This window comes from Amblyraja radiata, chromosome 14 (assembly GCF_010909765.2).
Source record: "Amblyraja radiata isolate CabotCenter1 chromosome 14, sAmbRad1.1.pri, whole genome shotgun sequence".
Classification (NCBI taxonomy): Eukaryota; Metazoa; Chordata; class Chondrichthyes; order Rajiformes; family Rajidae; genus Amblyraja; species Amblyraja radiata.
This window is the reverse complement of record NC_045969.1, coordinates 43,756,180-43,783,853: the sequence shown is the minus strand read 5'-3', so window position 1 is coordinate 43,783,853 and position 27,674 is coordinate 43,756,180. Positions and strand designations below refer to the sequence as shown.

The 27,674-nt window shown below is 42.7% G+C and overlaps 1 protein-coding gene across 13 annotated transcripts in view; it reads left to right on the top strand.

Moving 5' to 3' along the window:
- dmd (dystrophin) overlaps nt 1-27,674 on the top strand; it is a 1,663,772-nt gene that overhangs the window by 1,504,602 nt on the left and 131,496 nt on the right. For 8 of the 13 annotated variants that reach the window (XM_033033201.1, XM_033033203.1, XM_033033205.1 and 5 more), the window contains 2 exons: nt 9,326-9,386; nt 11,106-11,144. In XM_033033201.1, the coding sequence (XP_032889092.1) occupies nt 9,326-9,386; nt 11,106-11,144 (100 nt within the window). The remainder of the gene's footprint in view (nt 1-9,325; nt 9,387-11,105; nt 11,145-27,674) is intronic. The other 5 variants (XM_033033200.1, XM_033033209.1, XM_033033197.1 and 2 more) reach the window with 2 other exon arrangements.

Sequence of the window (27,674 nt, the reverse complement as noted above, 5' to 3'; positions counted from 1 at the left end):
GTCCCAGGGGGTGTCATTTGATGTAAAGTCAGTATAGCATTGTGGAAATGAGAGGCAGTCAATTTACGCAAGTATCCAAAACAGCAAAGTGGTAAATTACCTTTTTTGTAGTTATTAACTAGAAAATGTGTTGTATTACTAAGTATTGCTTTAAAAAAAAACAGTCCATGGGATGTGTGCAGCCAGCAGTCATTAACTTCCCTCAATGTCTTCAGGAAAGTTAAGACATACATGCCTCCTTGAGTCACCACTACCCTTGTGGTGAATACACTCCCACGGTACTATGCGATAGGAAGTTTCAAGGTTTTGATTCAGCATTGTCTTGATCAAGGATTGCAAGTACATTTCCAAGTCAAGATGATGTGGCTTGGAGGGATACTCAAAATCCATTTTGTTTTTCATGTACCCACTATCTTTTTTTGTGTCCCAGGTCATTTAAGATGAGGAATTGATATGTAGCCATCTACCCTTGGCTTGGCAATTGGCAACCGTGGCAAATTGCTGCAGTGAATCTTTTAGGTCGGGTATAGTGTGCCATTATGTGCTGTTGGTGGAGGGAATGCATTTGTAAGATGGAGGGTAGAGTGCTGATCTGCTGGCTCCCTTTTTCTAGATGGTCAACTTGAATGTGTTGGAGCTGGAAGCATTGTCGAACAGCATCCTCAAATTCAGCTGCCCACATAAATGTCCATCTTAGTTTCGCTCCATGATGACATGTAAGCCATGAAACTAATCAAAAAGGTCTACAACAGAGCAAATCTCAGAGAACAACAGTATCAAATAGGGCTATGTCATGGCCACAACACATCATAGTTTAGTTTAGTTTAAGGATACATCTTGGAAACAGGCCCTTCACCGCATCGAGTCCTCAGCAACTTTCAGTCATCGGTTCTCTCTAGTTCTATGTTATCCCACTTTCTCATCCACTCCCTACACACTAGGCGCAATTTACACAGGACAATTAACCTACAAACCCACACATCTTTGGGATGTGGGTGGAAAAAGAGAGCACACGGAGGAAATCCATGTGATCACAGGGGGAACATGCAAACTCCACACAGGCAGCACCTGAGATAAGGATCAAAACCAAATCTCTGGCACTGTTAGGTAGCCACTCTACCATCTCAGTTGTGCCACAGTTTTGCAACCTCGCTTACTGTAAACGTACTGTGGAAGTGAAACTGATCTTCAGGACAAGAGGTGTACTTTTCAACCAAGCCCTCCAAAACCAAGCTAACTCCAACGTCAGTTGTCACGCTGCAGGGTGCAAATACTGCCTGAACCTGGAGGTCAAGTTCTTAGCTACCGCCTGCTCACAACACTGAGGGTGGTGGCCTTTGCCACCACATTGAACCCTGTCATTAACGCTGAGCAGTGAGACCCTAGACCACCTCATAACTCAGAACCACTGTGACAAAGGTAGATGATGAAAGTCACTAAGGTCTTTAATGTTCCAACGCAGCCTATCGTCAATTGGTGAGACAGCGCTGAGAGTATTGTTTGCTGTTTCCATTACCACTCTGTAAGGGGAATGTTATTAAGCAAGAGAGGATGCCAAAAGAAAACACAAGCATGTAACCGGGACTGAAGGGCTTGAGTTAAAAGCAGAGGTTGGACAAGCTGAGACTCTTTTCCCAAGAGAGAAGGAGGCTGTGAGATGACGTTATAAAGGTTAATAAAATCTTCAGGGACATAAAATGGATAATCACAATGATTTTATTTCCAGAATAAGGGAATCTAAATTTAGAGGACATAGATTTAAAATATGAGGGTAAAGATTTAAAGGGTACCTGAAGGATAGGTTTATCCAGAGGGTAGACAAAAATGCCGGAGAAACTCAGCAGGTGAGGCAGCACCTATGGAGCGAAGGAAATAGGCAATGCTATCCAGAGGGTACACAAAAATGCTGGAGAAATTCAGCGGGTGCAGCAGCATCTATGGAGCGAAGGAAATAGGCAACGTTTCGGGCCGAAACGTTACCAATTTCCTTCTGCTGTTGCACCCGCTGAGTTTCTCCAGCATTTTTGTGTACCTTCGATTTTCCAGCATCTGCAGTTCCTTCTTTAACACGCTATCTAGAGGGTGGCAGGTTTATAGAAACAGCTGCCAGAGGAGGCGAATGAGGCGGCTACTCACTTACTTACTTACTGCCTATTATGCCTCCTGGCATGTAGGGCAACAACGAAGGTCCTCCACTCCTGTCTGTTCTGGGCTAGCTTCTGGATACTACCCCAGGTCAGGTCCATTGTTTTCATTTCCTCCTCTACAGTTCGACACCAGGTGGTTTTGGGACTCCCTCTTTTTCTTTTCCCTTCCGGTGTCCAGTGCAGGGCTATTCTTGAGATGCTGTCTGGTTCTCTTCTCAGTATATGGCCAATCCAGTTCCAGCGCCTTCTCATGATGAGGGTGTTCATGGTGTCCTTGTTGGTATTGAGCAAGGAGATCTTGGTTGGATATAGTGCTTGGCCAAAATATTCTAAGGATTCTTTTCAGGTTCTTAGTATGGAAGACTGACAGATAGTTGATGTCGCTCACTGTCATTCTCCAGCACTCCGAGCCATATAGGAGGGTGGAGAGGACACAGCTCTGGTATAACCAGCTTGGTCTTGGTGGCACCTCCGTACATTGTTTAGCATTCTGAAAACATTCCTAGCCTTGTTTAGCCGGTTCTTGATGTCATTGTGTGCTCCTCCATCGTGTCTGACTTTGCTACCAACATTGGTAAACTCCCCAGTTATGGGAAGATTGTTTCCATTCACTTGGATTGTCAAGGGGTTTTGGATGTTTAGTGTCACTACTTCAGATTTTTTCTGGTTTATCTTCAGGCCAATTAGTTGTGCAAAGTCACTGAGATGGGATGTTTTATCCTGCATGTGCTTGTGAGTGTGGGAGACCAGAGCCAAGTCATCAGCAAAATCAAGGTCTTCCAATGCTGAGAAGAGGGTCCATCGTATGCCTCTTGCTTGGTCCTCGGTTGTCTGACGCATCACCCAGTCAATAACAATATTGAAGAGTAGCGCCGAAATCACACTGTGGTCACTGTTCCCCACTCTGCAAGAGAAGTTGGCGTAGAAGCTCTTAATGACTTTGGCCATATGCTGTGGGATCCCATACATTTGTAGTATGCCCCAGAGGCTGTCTCGGTGGATGGTGTCAAATGCTTTCTCGAAATCTACAAAGTTGATGTATATCTGTCTCTGCCACTGTGCACTGTTCTATAATGTTACGAAGGGCAAATATCTGGTCAATGCATCCCCTCCCACCACAAAATCCTGCCTGTTCTTTCCTGAGCTGTTTGTCTACTACTTCTGAGATACGTTGTATAATAATCTTTGCCAGAATCTTGCTTGGAATTGATAGAAGAGTGATCCCTCTCCAATTGTTACACTCTCTTAAGTTGCCTTTCTTTGGTATCCTAATGATGACTCCTTCTGACCAGTCATCAGGTATATCCTTCCTTTCCCAAATAGCTGTGAAAAGTGGTACAAATACTTCAGCTGCAAGTTCTGGGTCTGCCTTGAACAGTTCTGCATTGAGGTTATCTTGGCCTGGGGCTTTTCCACTTTTGAGAGACTTAATGGCTGTAACAATTTCCTCCTTAGTTGGGGTTCAGTGCTAATGTCCAGGTCATCCTCTGCTTGTTGGGTGTGTTAGCCTTTATTATGGGCAGTTCTCTATTCAGTACTTCATTAAAGTGTTTCGCCCAGCGAGCTTCTTCTTCTGCTTCTGTTGTTAGGAGTTGGCCCTTTTTGTCTACAATTGGTGTCCCAGTGGTTTGATGATTTTTGCCACAGATTATTTTGGTTATCTTGTAGACCTTCCCTTGCACCCCTTTCTCAGCTGCATCTTCTGCTCGATTAGCAACATCTTCCAGGTACGCCCGATTGTCAGCTCTGGCTTTCCTCTGAACTGCTTTGTTTGCTTCTTGGTACTGAATCTTGTATCTTTCTTGCAGCCATTTGGACTTTGTCTCATTTATTTGCTTCTATAATTTTCTCCTATTTACAATGATTAGCCATGTGTCTTCGGTCATCCACTCCTTTTTTGTCCTGCTTAAACCCCAGGCAGGCCTCACTGGTTTTCACATAAGCTATTTTGATTTGTTCTCACACAGTATTAATATCATTTGCATTTGCCTCTGTGTGATTGTCCATATCTGCTAGTGCCTGAAACCTGTTCCTTAATTGTAACACGAAAGAGATTTTCACTTTTGGGCCATGTAGTTTCTCAACGTCAAACTGTTGCCTGCTTGTCCTTTTGCTCACTGTTTTCCTCAGTTTTACTTTGAGAACAGCCAGGACTAGGTGGTGGTCAGTACCAACACCAGCTCCCCGTTTAACCTAAACATCAAGTAATGAGCGTCTCCATATGATGTTAATCATCAAGTGGTCTATCTGATTCTTATCCTTTCCATTTGGAGAGTACCATGTCAGTTTGTGGATGTCTCTGTGTGGAAAGAGGGTCCCTCCAATTACTAGGTTGTAAGTGGTGCAGAGTTCTATTAGTCTCTCTCCATTCTCATTCATAGTACCAAACCCCTTTTTTCCCTCCCATAGCTCTTTCCTGGTCTGTGTTATTGTTTCCAACCTTGGCATTCAGGTCCCCCATCACAATCTTCATGTCATGTCTTGGTGTGTTTTCTAACTTAGCCTGTAGTTGCTCATAGAATTCATCCTGAACACTATCATCACTATCGTTTATTGGAGCATAACACTGGATGATGGTTGTATTAATTTGCTCCCCCCCCCCCCATTCTGATCTTCATGAGTCTACTATTGACAGGTTCCCACTATCAAACTATTCTCTACTCCTTCTCTGTGATTCTCGTCATCCCTTCCTGAGTACAACACTGTCTCCCCTGTGCTGGTCCTAAGTCTCCCTGATCCCGTCCATCTACTTTCACTTACTCCAAGAATATCTAGGTTGTAGCGTCTCATCTCTGATGTCACTTGTGCTAGTTTCCCTGTGTCGTACATTGTTCGTATATTTCAAAAACCTATCCTAGTCTTATGTTTGGTATTTAGAACTTCCACCTTCCTGCCAGTGGCTTCCTTTCGGCTTTCACCATTGACATTCAGCATCTGTCGATAGCCCTGGAAGCCCATCACGCCCAGTAGTGTTGATTCCTTCGGTTGCTGTTTCTGTAACATATTTGTTTTACGAGACAGGGTTGTTAGCCCTGTGCTCAACCTGCAACCTGGAGGACCAGTGGATCGCTCTTCGTCTCGCCTCTACCCTTCGACCTGTCCAGCATGGGAGACCCTAACAGGAGACGAATCTCCCGCTGGCATAGCTCGAGGAGTCACTGAGATACACAAGCTCCCCGACCACGACAAGGTTGCAATCCAATGGGGAGATCTTCTTGGTTTCACAGGCCATAAACATTAACCTACGGCATCACTTCCTGGTTCGGGAGCTGCAAGGCGTACAAACGGCACCAACTAGACAGGATTGTGAAGACCGCCAGCAGGATTATTGGTGCTCCACTCCCTTTCCTGCTGGACATATACAGGAAGAGATGTATCAGCAGAGCCATCTCCATCATCAAAGACCCCTACCACCCATCGCATCACATATTCTCCATCCTGCCAGAAGAGGTACAGGAGCATTAGCTGCAAAACCAGCAGGATGCTCCTCAGCTTCTTCCCGCAGGCTATAAGACTAATAAACGGACTTTGCCCCCTGCCAAAGTATCGCGCACCAACCACCAACCTGGACATACTGCAGCAGAGCCACTGTCGTGCCGCTGCCGATCGGAACGCCTGTTGATGTTTAGTAGAGAGCAGAGTGTTTAATTTGTTCATGATGATATATGTATTTTTATTTCTATTTATTTTTTACTGCACACTGAATGGACACTGGTTGAGCAACGTTTTTTTGTTTTCTCTGGGTATGTGAGTACTCAGGAAAATGACAATAAAGACATACTTGATACTTGATAAATGCCACTGGTTCTCCAGGTTGGAGGTTGAGCACAGGGCTACAACTATGTTTAAAGTATTTGGGCAGGTACATGGAAAGGAAAGGTTTAGAGATACTGGCCAAAAATGGGCAAAAATAGAAAGACACAAAGTGCTGAAGTAACTGAAGAAGAGTCTCGACCTGAAATGTCACCCATCCTTTTTCTCCAGAGATGCTGCCTGGCCTGCTGAGTTACTCCAGCACTTTGTGTCTATCTTTGGTATAAACCAGCATCTGCAGTTCTTAGTTGCTGCATAGGCAGAAATAGGAGTAGTTAAATAACTTGATCAACAGGCACATGTTGGGCTGAAGGGTCTGTTTCTATGCTGTATAAATCTTTGCTTCTCTTACTCAATTGAGGAAAAATGTTCTTGGAGATCAGGACCCTAGATCTTACACAAATCACCTGATTTATTGGGCAGCAGTGACCCTGCATATTACCACCAATACTGCCAACATGTTTGTGATGATGTTGAAAACCTGGAGACCATACATCGAGAGCACATGGAAGCCCTGCACAAGCGGCCAAATGAGCATATTGTCTCACTAACTTGTCTCAGCACCCTCTTCCCTCAACCCTATCGGGTCCTTCTTCCCCATGTGTGGAGGCATCCGCAGTTCCTGCATTGGCTGCATTAATCTCCTCAGGACCCACAAAACCAGAGTGGAGGTGAGGGACTGCCAATGAAGGAAGACTAATGGCAATCGGTCTAGGATGTGGTCTCACACCGGTTAGTGGAGTGCTTCCCTCTCGCTCCTGTGAAACGTTAGATATGCTCGGCCTTGTCGAAGGGTAGAGGCGAGACGAAGAGCGATCTACTGGTCTCCAGGTTGCAGGTTGAGCACAGGGCTAACAACCCTGTCTCGTAAAACAAATGTGTTACAGAAACAGCAACCGAAGGAATCAACACTACTGGGCGTGATGGGCTTCCAGGGCTATCGACGTTGCCTTCACCTGATCACTGATTGTGGATGATCAGCCATGATGATATTGAATGGCGGTGCTGGCCAGAATGGCCGATTGGCCTACCCCTGCACCTATTGTCTATGTTTCTATGTTTACCTTGGTGATGAGATTTGTTAGTTTCACCTCATCGCTGGAATTTATCTCTTGTGTCCATGTTCTTTGTGTGAGTGGTCCCAGCTGAATCCAAACTGGGCTTTGGTGAATAAGTTACTGTTCAGGAAGTGATGATGGTGGCATCTTGCTATTTTTGATAAGGCCAATGAGGCGAGGGCTGGAAGTTTTGGCTTTGCCTTAATTTTTATCCACGGGGCATACCTGAGCAATTTTACACATCTCTGAAGATCTGTCCTGGGCTCAGCACATTGATGCAATCACAAAGAGAACTCATTGGTGCCTCTACTTCCTTAGAAGATTGAGCAGATTCAATACATTCAATACTCTATTGAACCTCCACAAGTGAATGGGTGAAGCATACTAATTGGTTACATCATGGGCTAATTTTGTCACTCAAATGCCCAGGAATGAAGGACTGCAGTAAGTGGTAGAAATTACCTGAGAATACTGATCTCCCCACCAGGAAGAAAGTACAGGAGCCTAACAAAAAGCTCAATTTTGAAAACACCTAGCTCCAGATTCAGAGTCTGAAGAAGGGTCTCGATCTAAAACATCACCCATTCCTTCTCTCCAGAGATGCTGCCTGTCCCGCTGCATTACTCCAGCATTTTGTGTCTACCTCCATATTCAGGAACAGTTTATTCCCAGATGTTATCAGGCAACTAAACAGTCAACTCATCAGCTAGATTGCGATCCTGAACTCCCTCCTAACTCATTGGAGACTTTTGAACTTTCTTTAATTGAAATTTATCGGAATTCAATATTAAATCTTTGCACTAAATGTTGTGCCCTTTATCTTTTATCTTTTCACTGAGGACGGCTCGATTATATTCATGTATAGCCTTTACTCTTGACTGGGCAACACGCAAACAAAGGCTTTTCACAGTTTCTCAGTACAGGTAAAAATAATATACTAAACTAAACCTCCAGGTTCAACAGCAAACATCAGGCTCCTCAACACTGCACAATCCCTCAGCGATAATAATCTAATATGGTTAAGAGTTTAAGAAGGAACTGCAGATGCTGGAAAAAAATCGAAGGTAGATAAAAATGCTGGAGAAACTCAGCGGGTGAGGCAGCATCTATGGAGCAAAGGAATAGGTGACGTTTCGGGTTGAGACCCTTCTTCAGACTGATGTCAGAGTTCTCCCAAAGCCCACTGTCTCCGCCTCTTCCTTTCGCTTCCCATCCCCACCACCACCACATCAGTCTGCCCAAAGCAGAAAATGCAGAAGCTTGAAAGTGCTCACACGTCCTCTGAGTGAGGGCTACATGTATATATGTATGTAGTCTGTTTTGTTGTGCTATTCTTATAACAAATGTAAAGCACTTTGGCCAGCGAGAGTTGTTTTTTAAATGTGTTATATAAATAAATGTGACTTGACTTGACTAGACTCAGGAAAAAGCTTCTTCCTCTCTGTTATCAGGCTTCTGCAATCAGCTAAGATGCCATCCAATTCACCTCTACCCCATTGTGAACATTGGACTCTGTCTATGGAACTGGTGCACTATAATCCTGTGAACAATATTCTGCACTGTTTCTTCATTATTGCACTTGAGTTTGCCTTGACTATAAAATGTATGTCCAAGATGATCTGATCTGATTGCACAGCATGCAAAACAAAGCTTTTCATTGCATCTTGGAACACGTGACAATGATAAACCTGAACCTAAACCTAAAAATGTGATAGTCAAAGTTGCTAATGCTGATCAACGTTTGACAATAAGTAGCCGCAAAGCAGGGATATTCAGAAATCTGATTGCAAACCCATTAAGATTAACCCACTTTCAACTTGAAGGTAGAAACAAAGAACTGCAGATGCTGGTTAATGCACATTGCGTTAAGTAGAGTGGTTAATTTTCACGGAAAATACACAGTGTTTCATGGCTATAATTTCAATATTTTACAAGAGGTTTATTTCTACCGATTGTATCATGCTATTATACTGGGTATAATGGGAGCTGGGTCAACTCATTGTTTACCAGGCTATTTCAGTTTGTTTTTCAGTCTGCAATGTGATGGCGTAATTATCAACATCTTCGGTCCGCAACCCAAGAGCTTCGCCATTACGTTTTATGGTTGATAGAGTTCAATTTCAAACAGATTTATAGAAAAATGTCTCAGACCACTGGGTTAATCCTTTCCTTCTTCATGGGCAGCTGAGCAAACAGATGGAGATCTGCAGAGCTGGGTATAAAAATAGTCATTTTAATGATTTATGTATTTTTTTTCTTATTTACACTAGACTTAACCTTTTTTTCTCTTTGGCTTCTCGATTTCAGCTTCTGTCCAAGATCCTTGGGAACGAGCAATATCACCCAACAAGGTCCCCTATTACATCAAGTAAGTCCTATTTTAAAACTGTGCACTGTCATCACATTTTTAGCATATAAACTAAATATGTCCATACCTTTGTACCTTATGGATCAGGCTCAAAGAGTGCATTCATCCCACTCCCAGGACCAGTCCCAGTGACGTGGGTTTCCAGCTTGCTGATATTATATTATTGGTTGCAACTAAAGAGATAAAGTTTTACCACACCTTTTCCATGCTGGCTGTGTTGAATCCCAACAGTCATAGGCATTGGTGTGAGATAAAGGCACCTATCGGAGCTGGATTCCAGTTTTGCACACTGAGATCTTTCAAAACAGCGCTGGCACGGTTTAGATTTAGTTTGGATTCAACTAAATATGTAGACACCTGCAGGTTCCTACCAGCATGAAGGAGAAAAAAATCCATCCGCACTACCCCAGGAACAGATTCATGGATTCAGTTTTACATGCAGCCATGCACTCCTTATTGTGTGAAGGATGTGTCCCGGCAAGACAAGTGATGTCCAATTTCATGCATGAACATCCCTGAAATAAAACCAAGTCTGTTCCATGCAAACAGCAACATAAACTACAAATTGAAGAGCAGAGATCAGACATGCATTAGCTAGACGACCATAAGTCCAGGTATATACCCATAGAGTACCATAGGCAGAGGCGTGCTTCATATCACAGATACAGATACATTGTATCTAGACCACGTGAGATCTAAATACAGCCTTCACATAATTTGCCACAAGTCTAAGGTCATAAGCTAACAAAGATCCAAGCCCACTGGATCTTAACACAGGGTCTTACCAAACTACGTCTAGGATACCAATGGTCATTGCCTTTAAAGTTATAAAGATCCAGGCGCTGCATAGTGATGCCATAGATTCTGATCAACAAGGAATCATCATCATCATCGTTGAAAACATCAACGGGCACGGTGCCTTACAATGCTATGTACGACCGTGATCACAACTTCTGCTGAAGTGTGGATGGCCGTTGACTCGCTAGGAGCTCACCTGCCCTTTGACAGGTATTGTTTGTGGTCCTGCTGGGGTTCCACAGCCCCCTCCTCACCTGGCAAACCAGGTGGGGGAGACGGTTTAGTCGCCGACTATCCGACCATGGAGCAGGTAGCACAGGATTACATGGTAGCGTGGCGGGGGGGGGGGACTCCCCCCGACCAAGGAATCGAGATAACCCAACCCTGGATGCTTGCTGCATCTGGAAGAGCAAATATCTAGACACGCCACAGTCAGACTTTCAGTCACAATCAATTTGCTTAAGTGTTTGCCAAAATAATATTTATGTTACCATAGAATTTTACCTTTTTTTCATTCTTTCTGATCTTTTGGGTAAAAACAAACATTGTGTTTAATACCCCTTGAGCGCTACCCTTTCTCTAAGTGAGGCAACTGACCTTGCTTATTAAGACTGTAGATCCAAATGCTCTCTAGGGCTGAATGGCACATTGATTTGCCCATGTGTCTGGAGCTCAATACATGGGTCATTGGGAAACACAAAGAAAACATCTGATTCAATAAGGTTTGCATTAGTGCTGATCACATCAATAAATTGCAAAGATGTGTATGTGTAGCGGATGTCAACAAAGTGGATCCAGGAATTCAGCTTGCAACCTGAAGACCTAAATACACACAAATTTTCTTTATCCTTTTCAAGGGGACTTATTTCCACGTGACAACTTACCATTCTTCTAAGCAAGTGTTTTTTTTCTCTATTCCAGTGCAAAGACTGTGATCGGAAGTAAACTAAGGTCATCAGAGTGAGAAACCTAACTGCTTATTGTCGAATAGATTTTGCTTGTCGTTTTTAGAAAGTTACCCTGCCATGCTTCATAGTTTTTCTCTTAAAAGCATGTGGTTTAGAAGCAGTTTTGTGCCCTGTGTGTTGCCTCTGGATTCAATTAGTAATTGCGGAAAAGTAACCTTTTGATAAGGATTCTTGACATTAGCATGCTTGTTTGTGATAACTTGAACCTTCTTTAACAAGTGATAAGCTGTTCATACTTGAGAGCAAAATGACTTTATCTTATAAAAAGGGGCGAAATGGTTGAGAATGTAGAATGTTAGTGACTTGATCAGTCCACAATACACAGAAACTTGTTTGCGCCCCCTTCCCCTTCTTAGCATTAGTACTTTCTGGGAATTTCATTTCAATGAGAATTGAAGGTATGTGCAGGGCTGGAATACATATTTTTTCACCAATGGTGTTGCATCCCCAACGATCTTCACCGTTAAAAATATATATATTTTTACATTGATAAAACTATGTCGTGTCAATATGTTATTCTGCTTTCAGAATGCAGCTTTTATAATATGTATTTTGCGCCGAGACTTGTCAGCCCATCAGAATTTTTGTGGAAGTCGTAGAAATACTCACCGGTGAATGTCTGGGGAATGGTAAAAGGGTGGAATAGAAGAATGTGGACAGCAATCAATAACATTACATGCAAATATACTAGTTATGGCTTTCACCCATTGAGCAATTTATTATTGAGTTTGCTGAAGATACTTTGTACTTTGTATGGAACAAATTTTACCAAATAATGATAATAACTAAAAAAAAAATCACCCCCACATTGAACTAAGATTAACTGAAGATTTCAAGCGTTAGGTAAATAACAGCAGAATCCATGTTTAAGTTGAAAAAGTAAAAGAAAAAATGCTGGCAACACTCAGTAGGTCCTGACAATATCTCAGACAAGAACAACTGATTTAATGTCAAGGTTGTTCAGCTTTCATGAAAATGTCTCAAAACTTCAGCTTTTTTGTTGTTTATTCCCAATAATTTGCATATACACAAAGATTTTCAATGTGGCGAAGCACTCAAGATCACACAGGAGTATAACTAAACAAAAACCAACAGCAGTTACTGGGACAGGTGATGATAAAGAAGCACGTTTGAAGGAGCATGGCAGATAAGAAGAGGGATGTGATGGAATCCAGGTAGGAATTAATGAATTGGGATGGCTTGGAGTGGTGAGATGAAGGAGAAATGAACAGAAGCTGAAGTTTGATGGTGGGTTGAGGTGCAGGAGGGCAAAGATGGGGATGGGGAGGCACAAAGCCACAGTTGTACTGAACACACAGCCGATCAATGAGCACGTGGCTAATGGGTCAGATTCATGATCCAGGCAGCAGTTTTGGATGAGCTCGAGGTCGAGCTCGTGAAGGGTAAAAGATGGAAAGATGGCAGCAGTCAGCAAACTTTAAATCTAGCAAAAGCATTCATAGCAACTGCAACAGCAGTGGTGCTGGGCAACATTGTGGATTTAAACAGAAATGGTGTTTAAAGATTCATACAACACGGAAACAGGCCCTTAAGCCCAACTTGCCCAAGCCAACCAAGATGCCCCATCTACACTAGTGCCACGTCCCTGCGTTCACCTATCCATGTACCTATCCAAGTGTCTTTTAAATGTTGTTATTGTACTTTTTGAATGTTGTTAAATTTATCTTGAAGATGACGTAAAGGTCAGAAGTTCAGCACAGGATTATGTGAGGTGTTGAGTATGTGAATAGTCCAGTTCATTTTGCATCCATCAGTGGCTTGTAAGAAGGTGGGATCCAGGTACCAATCGATAAGAGTTTGTGATGGAAGTCAAAATCCGCTGTTACAGTTTTCCTTATGATCAATTGCTTTGTTGTCTGCGGGACTGAACGGTGAATCAGTAGGTAGATTTGTAAATTGTGGATCAGCAGACTTTCATGGCATGACAAGATAGCATCATCATGCTAGTCGGGTTGTTTTGACTCTTATCATGGTGAAAATCACACAGGAGCTGCACTTAATGCCTAACCCTCATGGAATACATCAAACACAGATCTTATTTGAGAAATAGTTGGGATTATTCTCGGGAGTGCTACACACTTGGTCATTGTACTAAATGCTGTTAACTTAAAGGGATGGTGTTCTAAAGAATTCCTTAGTTCTAGCAACAACACCAGCTCTATACCTATCTCTTCTCCTTTAATAGCTTTGTTTCTTAGTAAGCTCCTCGAAAAAAAGATTTATGTATAAGTTACAGTTTGGGAATAAAAACTGCAGATGAGGTAAATCTGAAACAAAAGCAGAAAATGTTGGAAATAGGTCAAGCAGATTCTGTTGAAGGAGAAAAGGATACTTTGGGTTCTTACAAAGTGTCATTCATCTGAAATGTTAGCTGTCTTTCTCCGCAGATGCTGCCTGACATGATGAATGTCTTCCAACATTTTGTGTATTTCCTCGCTATTTTTTTAAAGAATAAGCAATAATTAGTCAGTGGCATGTTATTGATTTTAATCTCTCAGGTATCATCAATTGGAATTTAAGAAATTGTTGTATAAGAATAATCTCATTGTTAAAATTGTTACAATTTAGTGTTCAGTACTCCAAACTGTGGATTTGATTGAAACCTCCAAAATTGTTATAAATCTGAGCTTTAAATTTATTTGACGTGCTCCTTTATATTTTATGCTCCCCTATGAGGGAACAGGCTATTTTAGACGATATGTTTTAGCTCCAGGTAAAAATTTCATGGCAATATCATGCATCGAAAGGAAGGAGAAAATTGTCAGGAAATATACACCTTAACTTTATTCCCCACTACCTGTGAGTTAGTCATTCTGAACTAGCTGATATTAATCTATCTGTTCTGAAATGAGATAGAATTAGCCGTATTTTAATTTGGATCTGCCTGGTTTCTCATTTTTCTATAATATATTTATCAAGTCCCTTGGATACTCCTTAATCTTCTCCTTAATCTTCTCTGCCAACGCTATCTCACCACCCTTTTTTCCCCTCCTGATTTATTTCTGTATCTCTAAACTAAACTAAACATAAGTGTACCTCTGCATCCTCTATACTCCTCCAGGGATTTGCTTGATCCCAGCTGCTTGTACCTGGCACTTGCCTCCTCCTATTTTTCCGACCCGAGACTCAATTCCGCCCATCGTTCAGGATTCTAAACTCCGGCCAAACTTGCTCTTCGCTCCAACAGGAACATGCAGTCCTTGAACTCTTGCTATCTCACTTTGAAAAGCCTCCCACTTGATAGTCGTTCTTTGTTGGCAAACAATACACTCCAATCAACTTTTACAAGCTTTTGTCTCATACAATAACATTTTGCCTTGCCCCAATTTAGAACTTGAATTTGTGGACGAGCCCTGTTCTTTCCCAGAACTAATAGAAGCATGGTCGCTGGTCCCATAAGCCTCGCCCGTTGACGCTTCAAGTCACTTGCCCTGCTCCATTCCCCAAGAATAGGCCAAGTTGTGCCCTCTCCCTGATAGGGTTCTCTATATGTTGCCTGAGGAAACGTTCCTGAACACACTCAACAAACTTCACCCCATCTCAGCCATTAATGCTCTGACTGTCTTAGTCTATGTTTGGTCTATTAAAATCTCCTCCATGACAACCCTATGATTCTTGCACCACTCCGCAATCTCCACACACATTTCACCCTCTGATTCCCGTCGATTATTTGTGGGCTGATAGTAAAATGCCAACAAGACGACCATCCCCTTCTTATTTTTCATCCACCCTTATAAAGCTTAAATGGATGATTACTTAGTAATTTTATCTCGGACCACAGCTGAAATATTCACCTCAATCAGAAATGCAACTCCCCCTCCTCTCTTTCCGTCACCTCTATCTTGCCCGTAGCACGTACGCTGGAACATTAAGCTGCCAGTCCTGTCCTTCCCTTAGCCACGTTTGCATAATAACTATAATATCCCAGTCCCAAGTGACTGTCCATGCCTTAAATTCATCTGCCTTGCCTGTCAAGTTCCTTGTATTTAAATAAAAAGCAATTTAATGCAAGTATTTCCTCACTAGATAGACACAAACATGCTGGAGTAACTCAGCAGGACAGGCCATATCTCTGGAGAGATGGAATGGGTCCAGACCCTTCTTCAGACTTGTGTATCCCCTTCCAGCCTCTCAAATGCCTCCTTCTGTTTTGCCCCCCACCTCGCACCCCAGCCAATCTAGTTTAAAGTTTAAAGCCTCGCTCACTCCACAGGTAAATCTACCTCTTCCTTTCCCTCCCAATCCCCCAACTCCCCAATCCCCTGCTCAAATAACATTTAATTCTGGAATGCAGCAATGATTCTGAATATAATCACATTTTTTAAAGTGAAGATTCAATTGTATCAGGCACCCAGTGGGGAAATATGTCAGACAATTCATTAAATGTATGCAGAAACAGTGTTGGAGGCAATGAACAGAAATCTACTTAGGGTCTTGGGAAAAACCCTTGAAAAAAATGTTTTACATTCAAATCACAGAGAAGGCAAAGAGACACTACAGTGATTACTTGAGAGATTGAATGAATTTTTATTAAACATTAATAAATTTAAATGTTAATAACTTCAAACCTTTATAAAAAGAGTCATTTTGAGGATAACGTTTCCTTGACTTGTGAATAGAAATTGGATGGCTGCTTTGGACTGATGCCAGGTTTGCATTGTTCTGTCAGCAAATATTAATTTTCAATGAACTTTCGTCCCTAGCAAATTCCAAAATTGAGAAATGTTGAATAATGGGTTCGAAATGCATCACACTGAAAATGTCACTGTGCTTACTAAATTTTCTTGTTAAATTAATGAACCAAATTAATGCTTAAATATCATGCGAATGCAATTCAAAAGATATTATATATTTGCATTCAATTTCCAAATGTATTTTTAGAAACATTTCCAAACGTGCTGGCGTGCGATAACAAGTGAGGAGTGCTCCGCATCAAAAGAAAAACACTGACTGTCATTTTCTTACTGATTAATTCACCAACACAGAGACGAAATATTACTTGAGTTTCTCATCTCAGTTTGCACCATAGCAGATAATAAATTGGAACAACCGACTGAATTTGGAGAATGTTGTTGTTCTTAATCAATACTATGTGCTGAGCAGCTTATGCATGTGGCTACTTGATGACAGAATCAAGCATTGTAATAATGCCCCTCACAAATAAATGTGTTGCCTGCCAGTCACTGATTAGAGTTTAGCTTTCTGATGGGATTCATTTGTTTCCCAACCCGACTCGACTCAATATTTCCCAGTCTGAAACGTCACCTCTCCATGTTCTCCAGAAATGCTGCCGGACATGCTGAGTTACATTGTGTTTTATATTTGTAAACCAGCATCTGCAGTTCCTTGTGTCTCAATTATGTGTCCTTGGTTCAGTTAAGGGCTTATTATCCCACTTGGGCATAATTTGCGCGTCACACAGGTAGCGAGCAAGGATTTTGAGAATCCCAAAATCCTGGGGCGCCGCGCGCTTCCACGCATCACTGCATACGTCACCACACGCCATGCGCTTAATGCACGCCATGCGCGCGTCACGTGTGCATTACGACGCGTGCGTCGTGCATCGTGACGCGTAAATGTTGTCGTGTAAATGACGCGCAAATGGCGCCCAAGTGGGACGGGCCCTTCAGGGAATGCATTAGGATGAAATGTTTAGGCAATATCATTCCATGCCCAGCCAGCTGCTTGGTCCAGTTCAGGATGACTCACTTCATATTAAATCATGTCAGGAATCAAGAGTCAAGAATGTTTAATAATAATAATAATGGATGGGATTTATATAGCGCCTTTCTAATACTCAAGGCGCTTTACATCGCATTATTCATTCACTCCTCAGTCACACTCGGTTGTGGTAAGCTACTTCTGTAGCCGCAGCTGCCCTGGAGCAGACTGACAGAAGCGTAGCTGCCAATCTGCGCCTACGGCCCCTCCGACCACCACCAATCACTCACACACATTCACACACATTCACACACAGGCAAAGGTGGGTGAAGTGTCTTGCCCAAGGACACAACGTTTAATTGTTGTGTACACCCAAGAATGGAACAATTAAATTCTTACTTGCTGCAGCTTTTACAGGCACGTTAGCTCAACAACACAATAAATAAATATACATTAAACATTAATACAATAACCAGATCATAATAGTGCAACCCTTAAACAAAGTCCATGGTAGTTCGGTTGTGGTTAGGATTGTGCAGTGTGGTTCAAGAGCCTGAGTTTCTGGGAAGAAGCTGTTCTTGAACTGAGAGGTGACTACTGACAGGCTTGTGTACCTTCTTCCCAATGATAGTAGTGAGATGAGAGTGTGGCCTCTGTGTCCTCAATTCTCCTCCATCGGCAATTACGGTGGTGCAGCGGTAGAGCTACTACCTTACAGCGCCAGAGACCCGGGCTCGATCCTGACTACGGGTGCTTGTCTGTATGGAGTGTGTACGTTCTCCCCATGACCTGTGTGGGGTTTCTCCGAGATCTTCGGTTTCCTCCCACACCAAAGACGTACAGGTTTGTAGGTTAATTGAGTTGGTGTAAATGTAAAATTGTCCCTTCTGTGTGTGGGATAGCGTTAGTGTGCAGGGATTGCTGGTCGGTGCGGACTCGCTGGGCCGAAGGACCTGTTTCCGCAATGCATCTCTAAAATAAACTACTGTAAACTAAACTAAACTCTGGCTTGTGTCTGGTTCTGATGGTCGGGTCTGGGTCTGTTTATTTCATTTAATCTAGACTGTATACTCAACACTACCATCCCATTCCTGAACGCTCCCGCTCCCCCCATCCATCGCCCCTTTCCTACTGGTTTATCCATTGTTCACTTGTTGCAAGAAGAACATGATATTAATCACAGTGCGGGTCTTGCCATTTGCTGGCTGAATAGCCTTCCCAGAATGATCATGCACATCCCACTGACACGAGAGGCCCAAATTAACATGTTCCCCATACTCTTCAGTTTATGATTTGAAAGGGAGAAATGGCTCATCAAAGTTCAAACCCATTGTGCCTTCAAACTTTCTCAAGCCATGAATAATTTTACTCCTACTGCAGCTATTCAGTAGTAACCAACGTGAAAGCTGTGTCAGTGTGACAGGGCATTCGAGATGAAAACATCCTGACAGGATTCCCTTTCTCAATAATTGAAATCTTATCAGTGGAAATTGAATAAATTCCCTTCATGTAGATTGCAGAATATGCATTTTGCACAGTCTTTGCACCATGTGTACTGCTGTTTACAGTGAGCTGTTGCCTGTTACAATAAGTGATTCAATTTCACATAGCTTCTGACTGTTGCCAGCTTTCTTTTATGTGGTTTGTGTTTAAATGCAAGCTTGTATCTAAGTTTCCTGCATTGCACAAGATATCAGTAGTGTCTGCATTGGCTGTCATCATTAGTATGGAATTCATTTCTGAATGCATATTTATCCACAGTATCCAAACCTGGGATGTTTTGCCCTGACTTGATTTTATATTAAGTAATATTTATTATTCTATTACACTTGAGTTTATTATACTTGAGCTCCTTTAGCCTCCAAACTGTTTGTAAATCTGACAAAACTTGATGACTGCAACAAAGGAAATACAGTAAAATACTTAGGTGATTTTTTTTGTTCTTAAAAGCTAGAGTTTGGAAAATTATTGTGTAAGCATGTGGATATAGGTGGAGGACTATTTATAAGTCTGATTGCTCAAATGTTTCCATGCTGCTTGAAGGTATCATGGACACTGCAAGACTCTGCTTTTCTATTTATTTAAACCTGGGATTCAGAAATATTGAGGTTTGCGATTATCATTGTGTCCCATTGTGTCTTGTAAAGTCAACTGATCATCTGTGGTATGTCGATATGGCACCTTAACATAGCAAAATGTTCTCAGCATGACAGTTACATAGGAAATGATAGAAAAGATGACCAAATTGATTTTATTGGGCTTTTAAGGAATTTTAGGGATGATTTGGGGGATTTTAAAGTATATATTAGGAATTTAAGAAAGAAGGAAGGGGGCGAGAAGGGTGAGACTTTACGGGAAGAAATACATGAGCTGTGACTTAAACATAATTGCCACAGGTTGGGGTATATCAAGAGGTTAGAACTGAAGTAGGCAGAGATATCTTGAAGGGGTTTTGGGCTGTTGATAGAGATTGGGGCACGACTGTGAGTGAATTTAAGAGCAAGGGCAGAAATTTAAAAACAGAGGTTGGTTCATAGAAAGCCAATGTAAATCAGAAGATATAAGGTGGTTTAATGTTAGAAAGGCAGTTTGGGGGAGACCATAAATTTGTAAAGCGTTGAATAAAGGAACAGCTTGAATATGTGTCAAAGTATCAGTCTCTACTGAGCTGTTGCAAGCAGCGCGATGGAACAAATAAAAATGATTAGAATTGATCTGACGGCAAATGGAAGTTATTGCAGAATATGGGCGTTACAAAAAATGGATTATATTGGGTTTGTGCGGAAGGAATATTGAGCGACAGTTGAGGAGGGCTTTGGAGAAATATATTGATTGCTGATAAGAATAGAGTGTTTCAAAGAATGTGCGGTGATGTTGATGTATCGGAGGCAAGCTGATACTTTGATGAATCAGACAGAGAACTTCAAACACACCAGACACGGCCTGGATACTAAGGATGTGCCGCATCCCCTGCAACCAGAACTATATATTCTTTGAAGTGTAACCACTTTATGTTTGACCTACAGCATACAAAGAACGAGTATAAATGGACCCTATCCTGTTTGGCAAAATATAACAAGTGTTGTGCCACAGGGATCTGTGCTCTGACCTCAATTTTAAACAATTGTTTTTCAAGGCACCGAAGGTTTAGTTGCAAAATTAGCTAATACTGCACACGCAGCTCACAGTAGGAATCTAACTTGCAAAGAGGATAGAAGAAGATTACAAAAAAAGACACGAATAGGTTAAGTGAATGGAGTAAGAATATGCACTATAGTATAATGTTGGAAAATGTGCATTTGCCTATTTTGGCCAAAAACAAACTGAAGAAATATGTCAGCTAACAAGCAAGAGATTGCCGAGCTCTGAAATGCAGCATAGTCTGGCTGTCGGAGTGCACAATGCAGAAGTGGCTGGTGTGTGCTGATGTAGCAAATAATTAGGAAAGCTAGCTCAGTATTATTGTTCATTGCTTGAGGAATTGAATGCTGAAGTAGGAAGGTTCTGCTTAATTTTTATAGTGCGTTGGTGAGAATAGAATTGGACTGCTTATTTAAGGAGCAATTTGAATGTGTTGGACACGGGTCAGTGTAGGATCACCAGGCCAAATCCTGGAAAGGACGGGTTGTCTTATGAGAAAAAAATGATACAGTCAAGATTTATGTTTGCTGATGTTTTGAAGAGTGAGAGGGACGTTAATTGAACATAAGATCTTCGGGACCTTGACAGAGGATGTGGGAAAGATATTTTCTTGTAAAAGAATCTTGAACACAATTGTCATTGTTTAAATATAAGGCGTGACTCACTTAAGGCAGAGATGAGGTCGGTAATTTTCTCCAGGGACCTTGAGTCGATGACATTCTCTTTCTTAAAAAGATAATGAAGGCAAGAGTTGGAATGTTAAAAACTGAGTTACTCCAACTTTTTGTGTCTAACTTCAGTGGAGGACTGGCCAAATTTTTGTGCCTTCCACCACAGTGATGAATGCTGTGGTGGATGTTTGTGTTACATATTGTGTGTTCTTTATTATTGTATCGCTGCTGACAACCCAAGGGGCGGGGCGCTACTCTGTGAGCGACTCGCGGCGCGCTCTGCTCCCGTATGTTTGTATGTGGAGCCACGTCAAAGAGGATTTTCTGTTGCGACAGACAATAAAGTTTTCTGAATCTGAATCTGAATCTAAACCAGCATCTGCAGTTCCTTCCTACACATCTCTGGACTAGAGGTTGTCCTGATCTCAGAAACAGAGAGGAGGATAGAGATCATTGCTGTCCTATAGACATTTTATGTTTGTATACATCCAAAGGCATACTTTGAAAGAACTTTATTTGAGAGAGTGAGAAAAAACATTTCATTTATAACTGAGTTAATGAGGTTGAAACAAGGCAAATTGATCTAAATGGCTTGTTTGGTCAGATTCCTACTTACTGCTTGAACTCTTAAATTTGGTCCCCTGGATATTTCACACCAAAGTCATCTGTAAGGTTTATGCCTTTGCAATTTGCAGTGGGTGGTACCTGAAAAAGGTCCTATACCAGAAGAATATATGAAATAAATTTGGCACTGATGTTCGTGTCTGAGTAAAGTTTTCAGCATTGGCCTAGTGTTGGCACTCATGCTTCCGGATCAGAGGATGTCACTTCAGAAAGTGATGAGGTCTTCAAGAGAGATAATATTCTGAGGTCAATTTTGCCCTTCCAATGGTAAATAAGAGATTGTTCATAGAATAACATTCTATGAGTTGGTGGGGTCGCTGCAAGCCGGCGCCCTGTCAGCAGCATGTCCGTTTTTTTCAACTTTTTTTGTTATTTTAGTATGTTTTAAAGTATGTTTTTTGTGTTTCTATGTGTGTTTTGTGTGGGGGGTGGTGTGGGGGGGGCAAGGGGGAAACCGTTTCGATCGCCTCCTCCATGGAGAGGCGACTTTTTCCAGGTCGCCTCCCCCGTGGCCTAACAACGAGGATCGGGCGGCCTTTCCCGGAGACGCGCCTGGGGATTCAGCAGCGGGCGCAGCGGGGACTCTCGGCGTGGAGCGTGCGAGCCCTCGCTGGGGCTCGCCGGAGGGGAGCGCTCCGTTTCGCTGGCCCGTGGCAGCCGACAGCCTGAGCTCCAGCTGGCGCGGCATCTACAGCCCGGGATCCCTCGTGGGGGACCCGGGAGAAGAAGCTTCCACCGCAGGCCCGCAGCCAACTTCTACCGCGGACCCGGCGTGGACTTACCATCGCCCCTGGAGGGGAGCTTCGACCGCCGGCCCTGCGGTCTGCGGTGCTTCTGGCTGCGGCGGGGACTTTAAATCTTCGACCGCTGGCCTGCGGCCTACACCATCCTGAAGCCGCGGTCTCCGGTGGGGAAGAGCCGACTATGGAAATGGAGGAGGACTGAACAATTTTTGTGCCTTCCACCATGTTAAATTTTTATTGTGTATTGTGTGTTCTTTCTCATTGTATCGCTGCTGACATATTCATTTCACTTGCACTTTATGTGCAATGTGACGAATAAACCCGTATTGTGTTGTATTGAATAAAAGGGAGTCTTCTTAACATTCAGGTCATTATTAAAGCTGGTTTCAGTTTATTGTTCGTAGCGATGTTTGTGAGACCCCATTGTGTTTAATTGACTGGGTTTTCTCTAACAATGCAAGTGCAGGAACATGTCAATTGAAATTAAACAGTTTATTGTCTGCAAAGCACTTTGTAACATTCTGTGCATGTAAAATAAATGCATTATTTCTTTCTAATTATTGAAACAGTCAAAGATTTTGTAGACAATTTAAACAGATGTGATCCGATTAATCTTTTTTCATGGTGTGATGAACATCAATTTGTGTTTCCTAATAACAAAATAATTGGTGTGATCTAAATTTGACAGCAACTGCCTCTCTCGCCTCTGTGGAAAATGCTGATTTTGTTGATTGGGAAATATCTGGTTCATGCCGTTAAAGTAGATTTTTGGGTAGCACCCACTCCGTCCAAAACGTTGCTGCTCATATCTAGTGTTACATCCCCATCTTTCCAACCTATGTTATCTCGTGGTCAGGCAAGAGACATCAAGTTTTAAAGTAAGTTGTAGAAAAAATGGAACTGCAGATGCAGGTTTACGAGAGAGAGAAAACACAAGGTGCTGGAGTAATTCAGCGGTGTCAGGCAACATCTCTGGAGAACATGGACAGGTGACGTTGTGTGTCGGGACCCTTCTTCATATTGATTGTAGGAGGGGGGAAGAAAACTGGAAGAGATGAGGGGCCAGACAAACCCTGGTGTGTAATAGGTTGATACAGGTGAGGGGGGGGGGGGGGGGGGGGGGGGGGTTGATAGGTAAATAGTTGGACAAAGGCCAGAGATGAAAAGACAGAAGAAATTAGATGAATGGATTGATGAGTGATGCTAGAAGAAGGAATGTAGGTGGACGGGGAGAGGAAGGGAAAATAGGTGCGAGTCCAGGTGGGGCACAGGAGAGAGGGGGAAGGGGGAAGAAGGGAACGGAGGGGTCATTGGTGGTTACCTAAAATTGGTGAATGCAATGTTCGTACCTTTGTTAGCTACCCAAGGAGAATATGAGGTGCTGTTCCTCCAGTTTGCGTGTGGCCTCACTCTGGCAATGGAGGAGGTCCAGGACAGAAAAGTCAGTATGGGAATGGGAAGCAAGTTAGCAACCAGGATCTGCGGAAAGCCTTGGCAGACTGACCACAAGTGTTCGCCAAAACAGTCGCTGAGTCTACACTAGGTCTCACTGATGTACAGGAGGCCACATCGGGAACATCAGATGCAGTAGTTGAGGTTAGAGGAGGTGCACGTGAACCCCTGTCTCACCTGGAAGGACTGTTGGGGTCCTTGTGTGGAGGAGTTGTAGGGACAAGTGTTACATCTTATATGGTTGCGGGGCATGTACCTGGGGAAGGAGTGGTTTGGGTGGGTAGGGATGAGTAAACCAAGGAAGTTACGGATGGAGTGGCTCAGCGAAAGTTGTAGGAATGGGAAGTCACATCAAATGGGCTTTGCCAATATTGTTTCAACATGATACATCTGAAATACAATGCGTGAAAGGATGATAGAAGCAGATTCAACAATAACTTTTCAATGGAAATTGGGTAAATGCAAGAAGTGAAATATTTTGTAGGTCATCGGGGAAAGACTTGTAAACAAGGAGGACAGGTTAATGTTTTGCTTGCGAATACTTTATTGCAAGTGGTAAATAAAAGGTATAAAGCTTCCGCATTGCTTGCTGTTAACATTAGGAGGAATATGGCATTGCTGTTGAAGCTCATTTTCTGAACTACTCTCCCCTTTCACACAACCCAATGCTCACAGTATCGCTTGGTAAATTCATATAAAAAAGACAGCCTGCAAATACCTCTCATGTGAGATAAAATGACAAGATGTTGGAACTGCACAGTGGTGAGGGTGGAACAGCTGAGTGTATCCTCAGGGCACAGATTGTAGAGTGATTTAATATTGTAAGAGTTTTTGCTGGAGTAATAAGGACTAGATTCATTGGCATAGGATTTGGTAACTATTGAATAGAGTGAAGGTAAAGGGCCTGTCCCACTGTACGAGGTAATTCAAGAGCTCTCCCGAGTTAAAAAAAAAACTCGTGGTAAGCATGTAGAATGTACATAGCGAGTACGTCGGAGCTCGGGACGTCTCTTAGCGGCTCGTAATGCTAACGGCAGGTACTCGGGAAACACGGTAAGCTCGTGAAGACTCGTGAAGATTTTTCAACATGTTGAAAAATGTCCACGAGAGCCCCGAGTACCTACGAGCGGCTATTACCGTAATTCTCTGAGTTTGAATCAGGGGTAACTCGGGAGAACTCTTGAATTAGCTCGTACAGTGGGACAGCCCGATAATTAAGAAAAGGACCAAAAGTGAGATCAGACTGGTTTAGATCTGGCTAATTGTGACAATTTGAAATGCACTTTCTGAAGTCTTGTTGAGGGTAGATTCAACAGAACTTTTCCCACAAGCATTGAATAAATGCTTTACAGGGATTATTTGTATGCCAATGGTGAATGTGTGGGAGAATGGGATTAAACGGACAACTGGTGCTTGGTTGGTCATAGGAATTTAATTCTGTTGAATTTTGCTGGGCCATATTTGTGAGTCCCTAATGTTTGGTAGATTGTGAGCTTCTACTAGCAGCTGTGCCTATATCCGCACAGTGCGAAGCATTCAAAGAAGAAATAACAGTAGTTGAAGACCAACGTGTGGCGGTATAAGACATGAGTCACAATATATGGAACTTAGGGATATTGAAGAATGGATAAAAAGAATAAAGGAAGCATAGGGCAGGAATATGGAACATATGACTGGGATAGTAAGGAGGGGGTGGGGGGGGGGGTGGTTAGAGGTTAGTCATGAATATAATAAGTGCAGGGAGATACATAATAGAAAATTACAAAAGCCAGAAAGGGTCTCAGGAAATCACTGGCAGACAGGATTAAGGTAAACCTAAAGGAATTCTATAAATATGTTAGGCAAAGAAAATAATCAGAAAAAAAACAGGATCCATGAGGGACAGGCGGAAAAATTAGTGCATGGATTCAAGAGTCCTAAATTAATACTTTTCATAAATATTCACAAAATAAATTGATTTTGTTGTAGGAAAATTCAATAAAGAGGTAGGTGAAAGTCTAGTGTAGGTCTCTAGAGATAAAGAGGAGGTATGCAATGCGTTAACAGGCTTAAAAGTAGATAAATCTTCAGGACCAAATGGGATTTATCCCAGGCTTCTATATGGGAGGCATAAGAAGATTGCTGGAGCCACAAGAGTCTCCACTCACTGAATTCTCGAGCAATTAACAAACTGCTGAAGGAACTCAGGGGATGGGAGTATCTGTGGAGAGAAAAGGACAGTCAACATTTTGGGTTGAGATCCTTCATCCACCAGCAGTTTGCTTTTTGCAAGAAGTCACGGGGGCTCTCGGCTGAGATTCCTAAAGATTATCACGCGAGATAGCAGATGAACAAAGGACAGCAAATGTTGTTTTTTTAAGAAACGCCACAGGGAAAAGCCTGGTAATGATACACTAATTATACTAACATCAATCGTTATATTTTATAACCATTCTAAAGAAAACCATTCTAAGGGAGATTATTAATGATTATTTAGAAAGTGGGGGATTATTCAGAGGCAGGCAACATAGCTTTGTCAAGTGCAGATCCTGTCGGATCAATCTGAATTAATTCTCTGAAGAGGTAACAAAATGTATCGATGGGGGCAGGGTAGTAGACATAGAAACATAGAAAACAGGTGCAGGAGTAGACCATTCAATATGATCATGGCTGATCATCCAACGCAGTGTCCTGTACCTGCCTTCTCTCCATACCCCCTGATCCCTTTAGCCACAAGGGCCACATCTAACTCCCTCTTAAATATAGCCAATGAACTGGCCTCAACTACCTTCTGTGGCAGAGAATTCCACAAATTCACCACTCTCTGTGTGAAAAATGTTTTCCTCATCTCGGTCCTAAAAGATTTCCCTCTTATCCTTAAACTGTGACCCCTTGTTCTGGACTTCCCCAACATCGGGAACAATCTTCCTGCACCCAGCCTGTTCAACCCCTTAAGAATTTTGTAAGTTTCTATAAGATTTACATGGACTTCAGTAAAGCTTTTGACATCGTCCCAGACAGGGAGGCTGGGTCAAAAGGTTAGGCCCCATGGGATCCAGGGCAAGTTGGTAAATTGATCCAAAACTGGCTTGGGAATAGGAGGCTAATGCCCCTGCCCCACTTAGGAAACCTGAACGTGCGGTTCCCGGAGGTTGCAGGTGGTTGCCGGAGGTTGCAGGTAGGGAGACTGACAAAAACCTCCGGGAACCTCCAGGAACCTCCGGGAACCGCAAGGAAACCTTGGGTGGGGCGCAAACTCTCCAGAGGTTTCTGTTCAGGTTTCCTACGTGGGACAGGGGCATAAGGCTGGTGGAAGAAAATTGTTTTGAGATTTGATGTCTGTCACTAATGGTGCCCTGTAAGGATCAGTGCCGGGAACCTTCCTCTGTGATATATGCAATGGCGGACTGGGTTTAAAAATATTGGTTGCCTGGAGACAAAGGGGGCCCACTTCATCAGGGGCCCACTTGATATAGGGGGCCCACTTCATCAGGGGCCCACTTGATATAGGGGGCCCACTTCATCAGGGGCCCACTTGCCATCGGGCAAGCTGACACCCAGACCAGTCCGCCACTGGATATATGTAAATGACATCCATGAGGATGTAGGAGGCAAGATCAGTAAGTTCGCGAATGACAGAAAGATTGGCGGAAGCGTTGACAGTGTGGAAGATGGTGAAATGGGCTGAAATATGTCCGATAGAGTTTAATGCAGACAAATATGAGCTGATGCAGTTTGGGAGTACTAATGCGGCTACACCATGACTGGTGAGGTCTATGGGAGTATTAAAGAGCTGGAATACAGGGCCACAGAACTTGAAAGATGGCAACCTAAGTTGTTGATGTGTTAAGAAGGCATATGGGCTACTGGCCTTCAATAGTCAAGACACTGAATACAGAATGAGGGAGGTTATGCTCCACATTTATAACACCTTAGTCAGACCTCATCTGGAGTACAACACGTGCTTCTGGTTATCATGCTGCAGAAGGTGTAGAAGAAATCCACCAGGATGTTGCCTGGGTTGGAGCAGTTCAGTTATAAGGAGAGACTGGAGAAGCTAATTTATTTTCTCCTTGGAGCAAGGGAGGTTAAGAGAGGACAAGATTAAGGTATAGACAAGGGTTGACTGAAAGAAACATTTCCCCATTATCAGAGGTACATTAAAAAGCACTAGAGGACATAGGTTTGGGGTGAAGAGATTTAGAGGAGGTATAAGAGGGGCTATCTTCA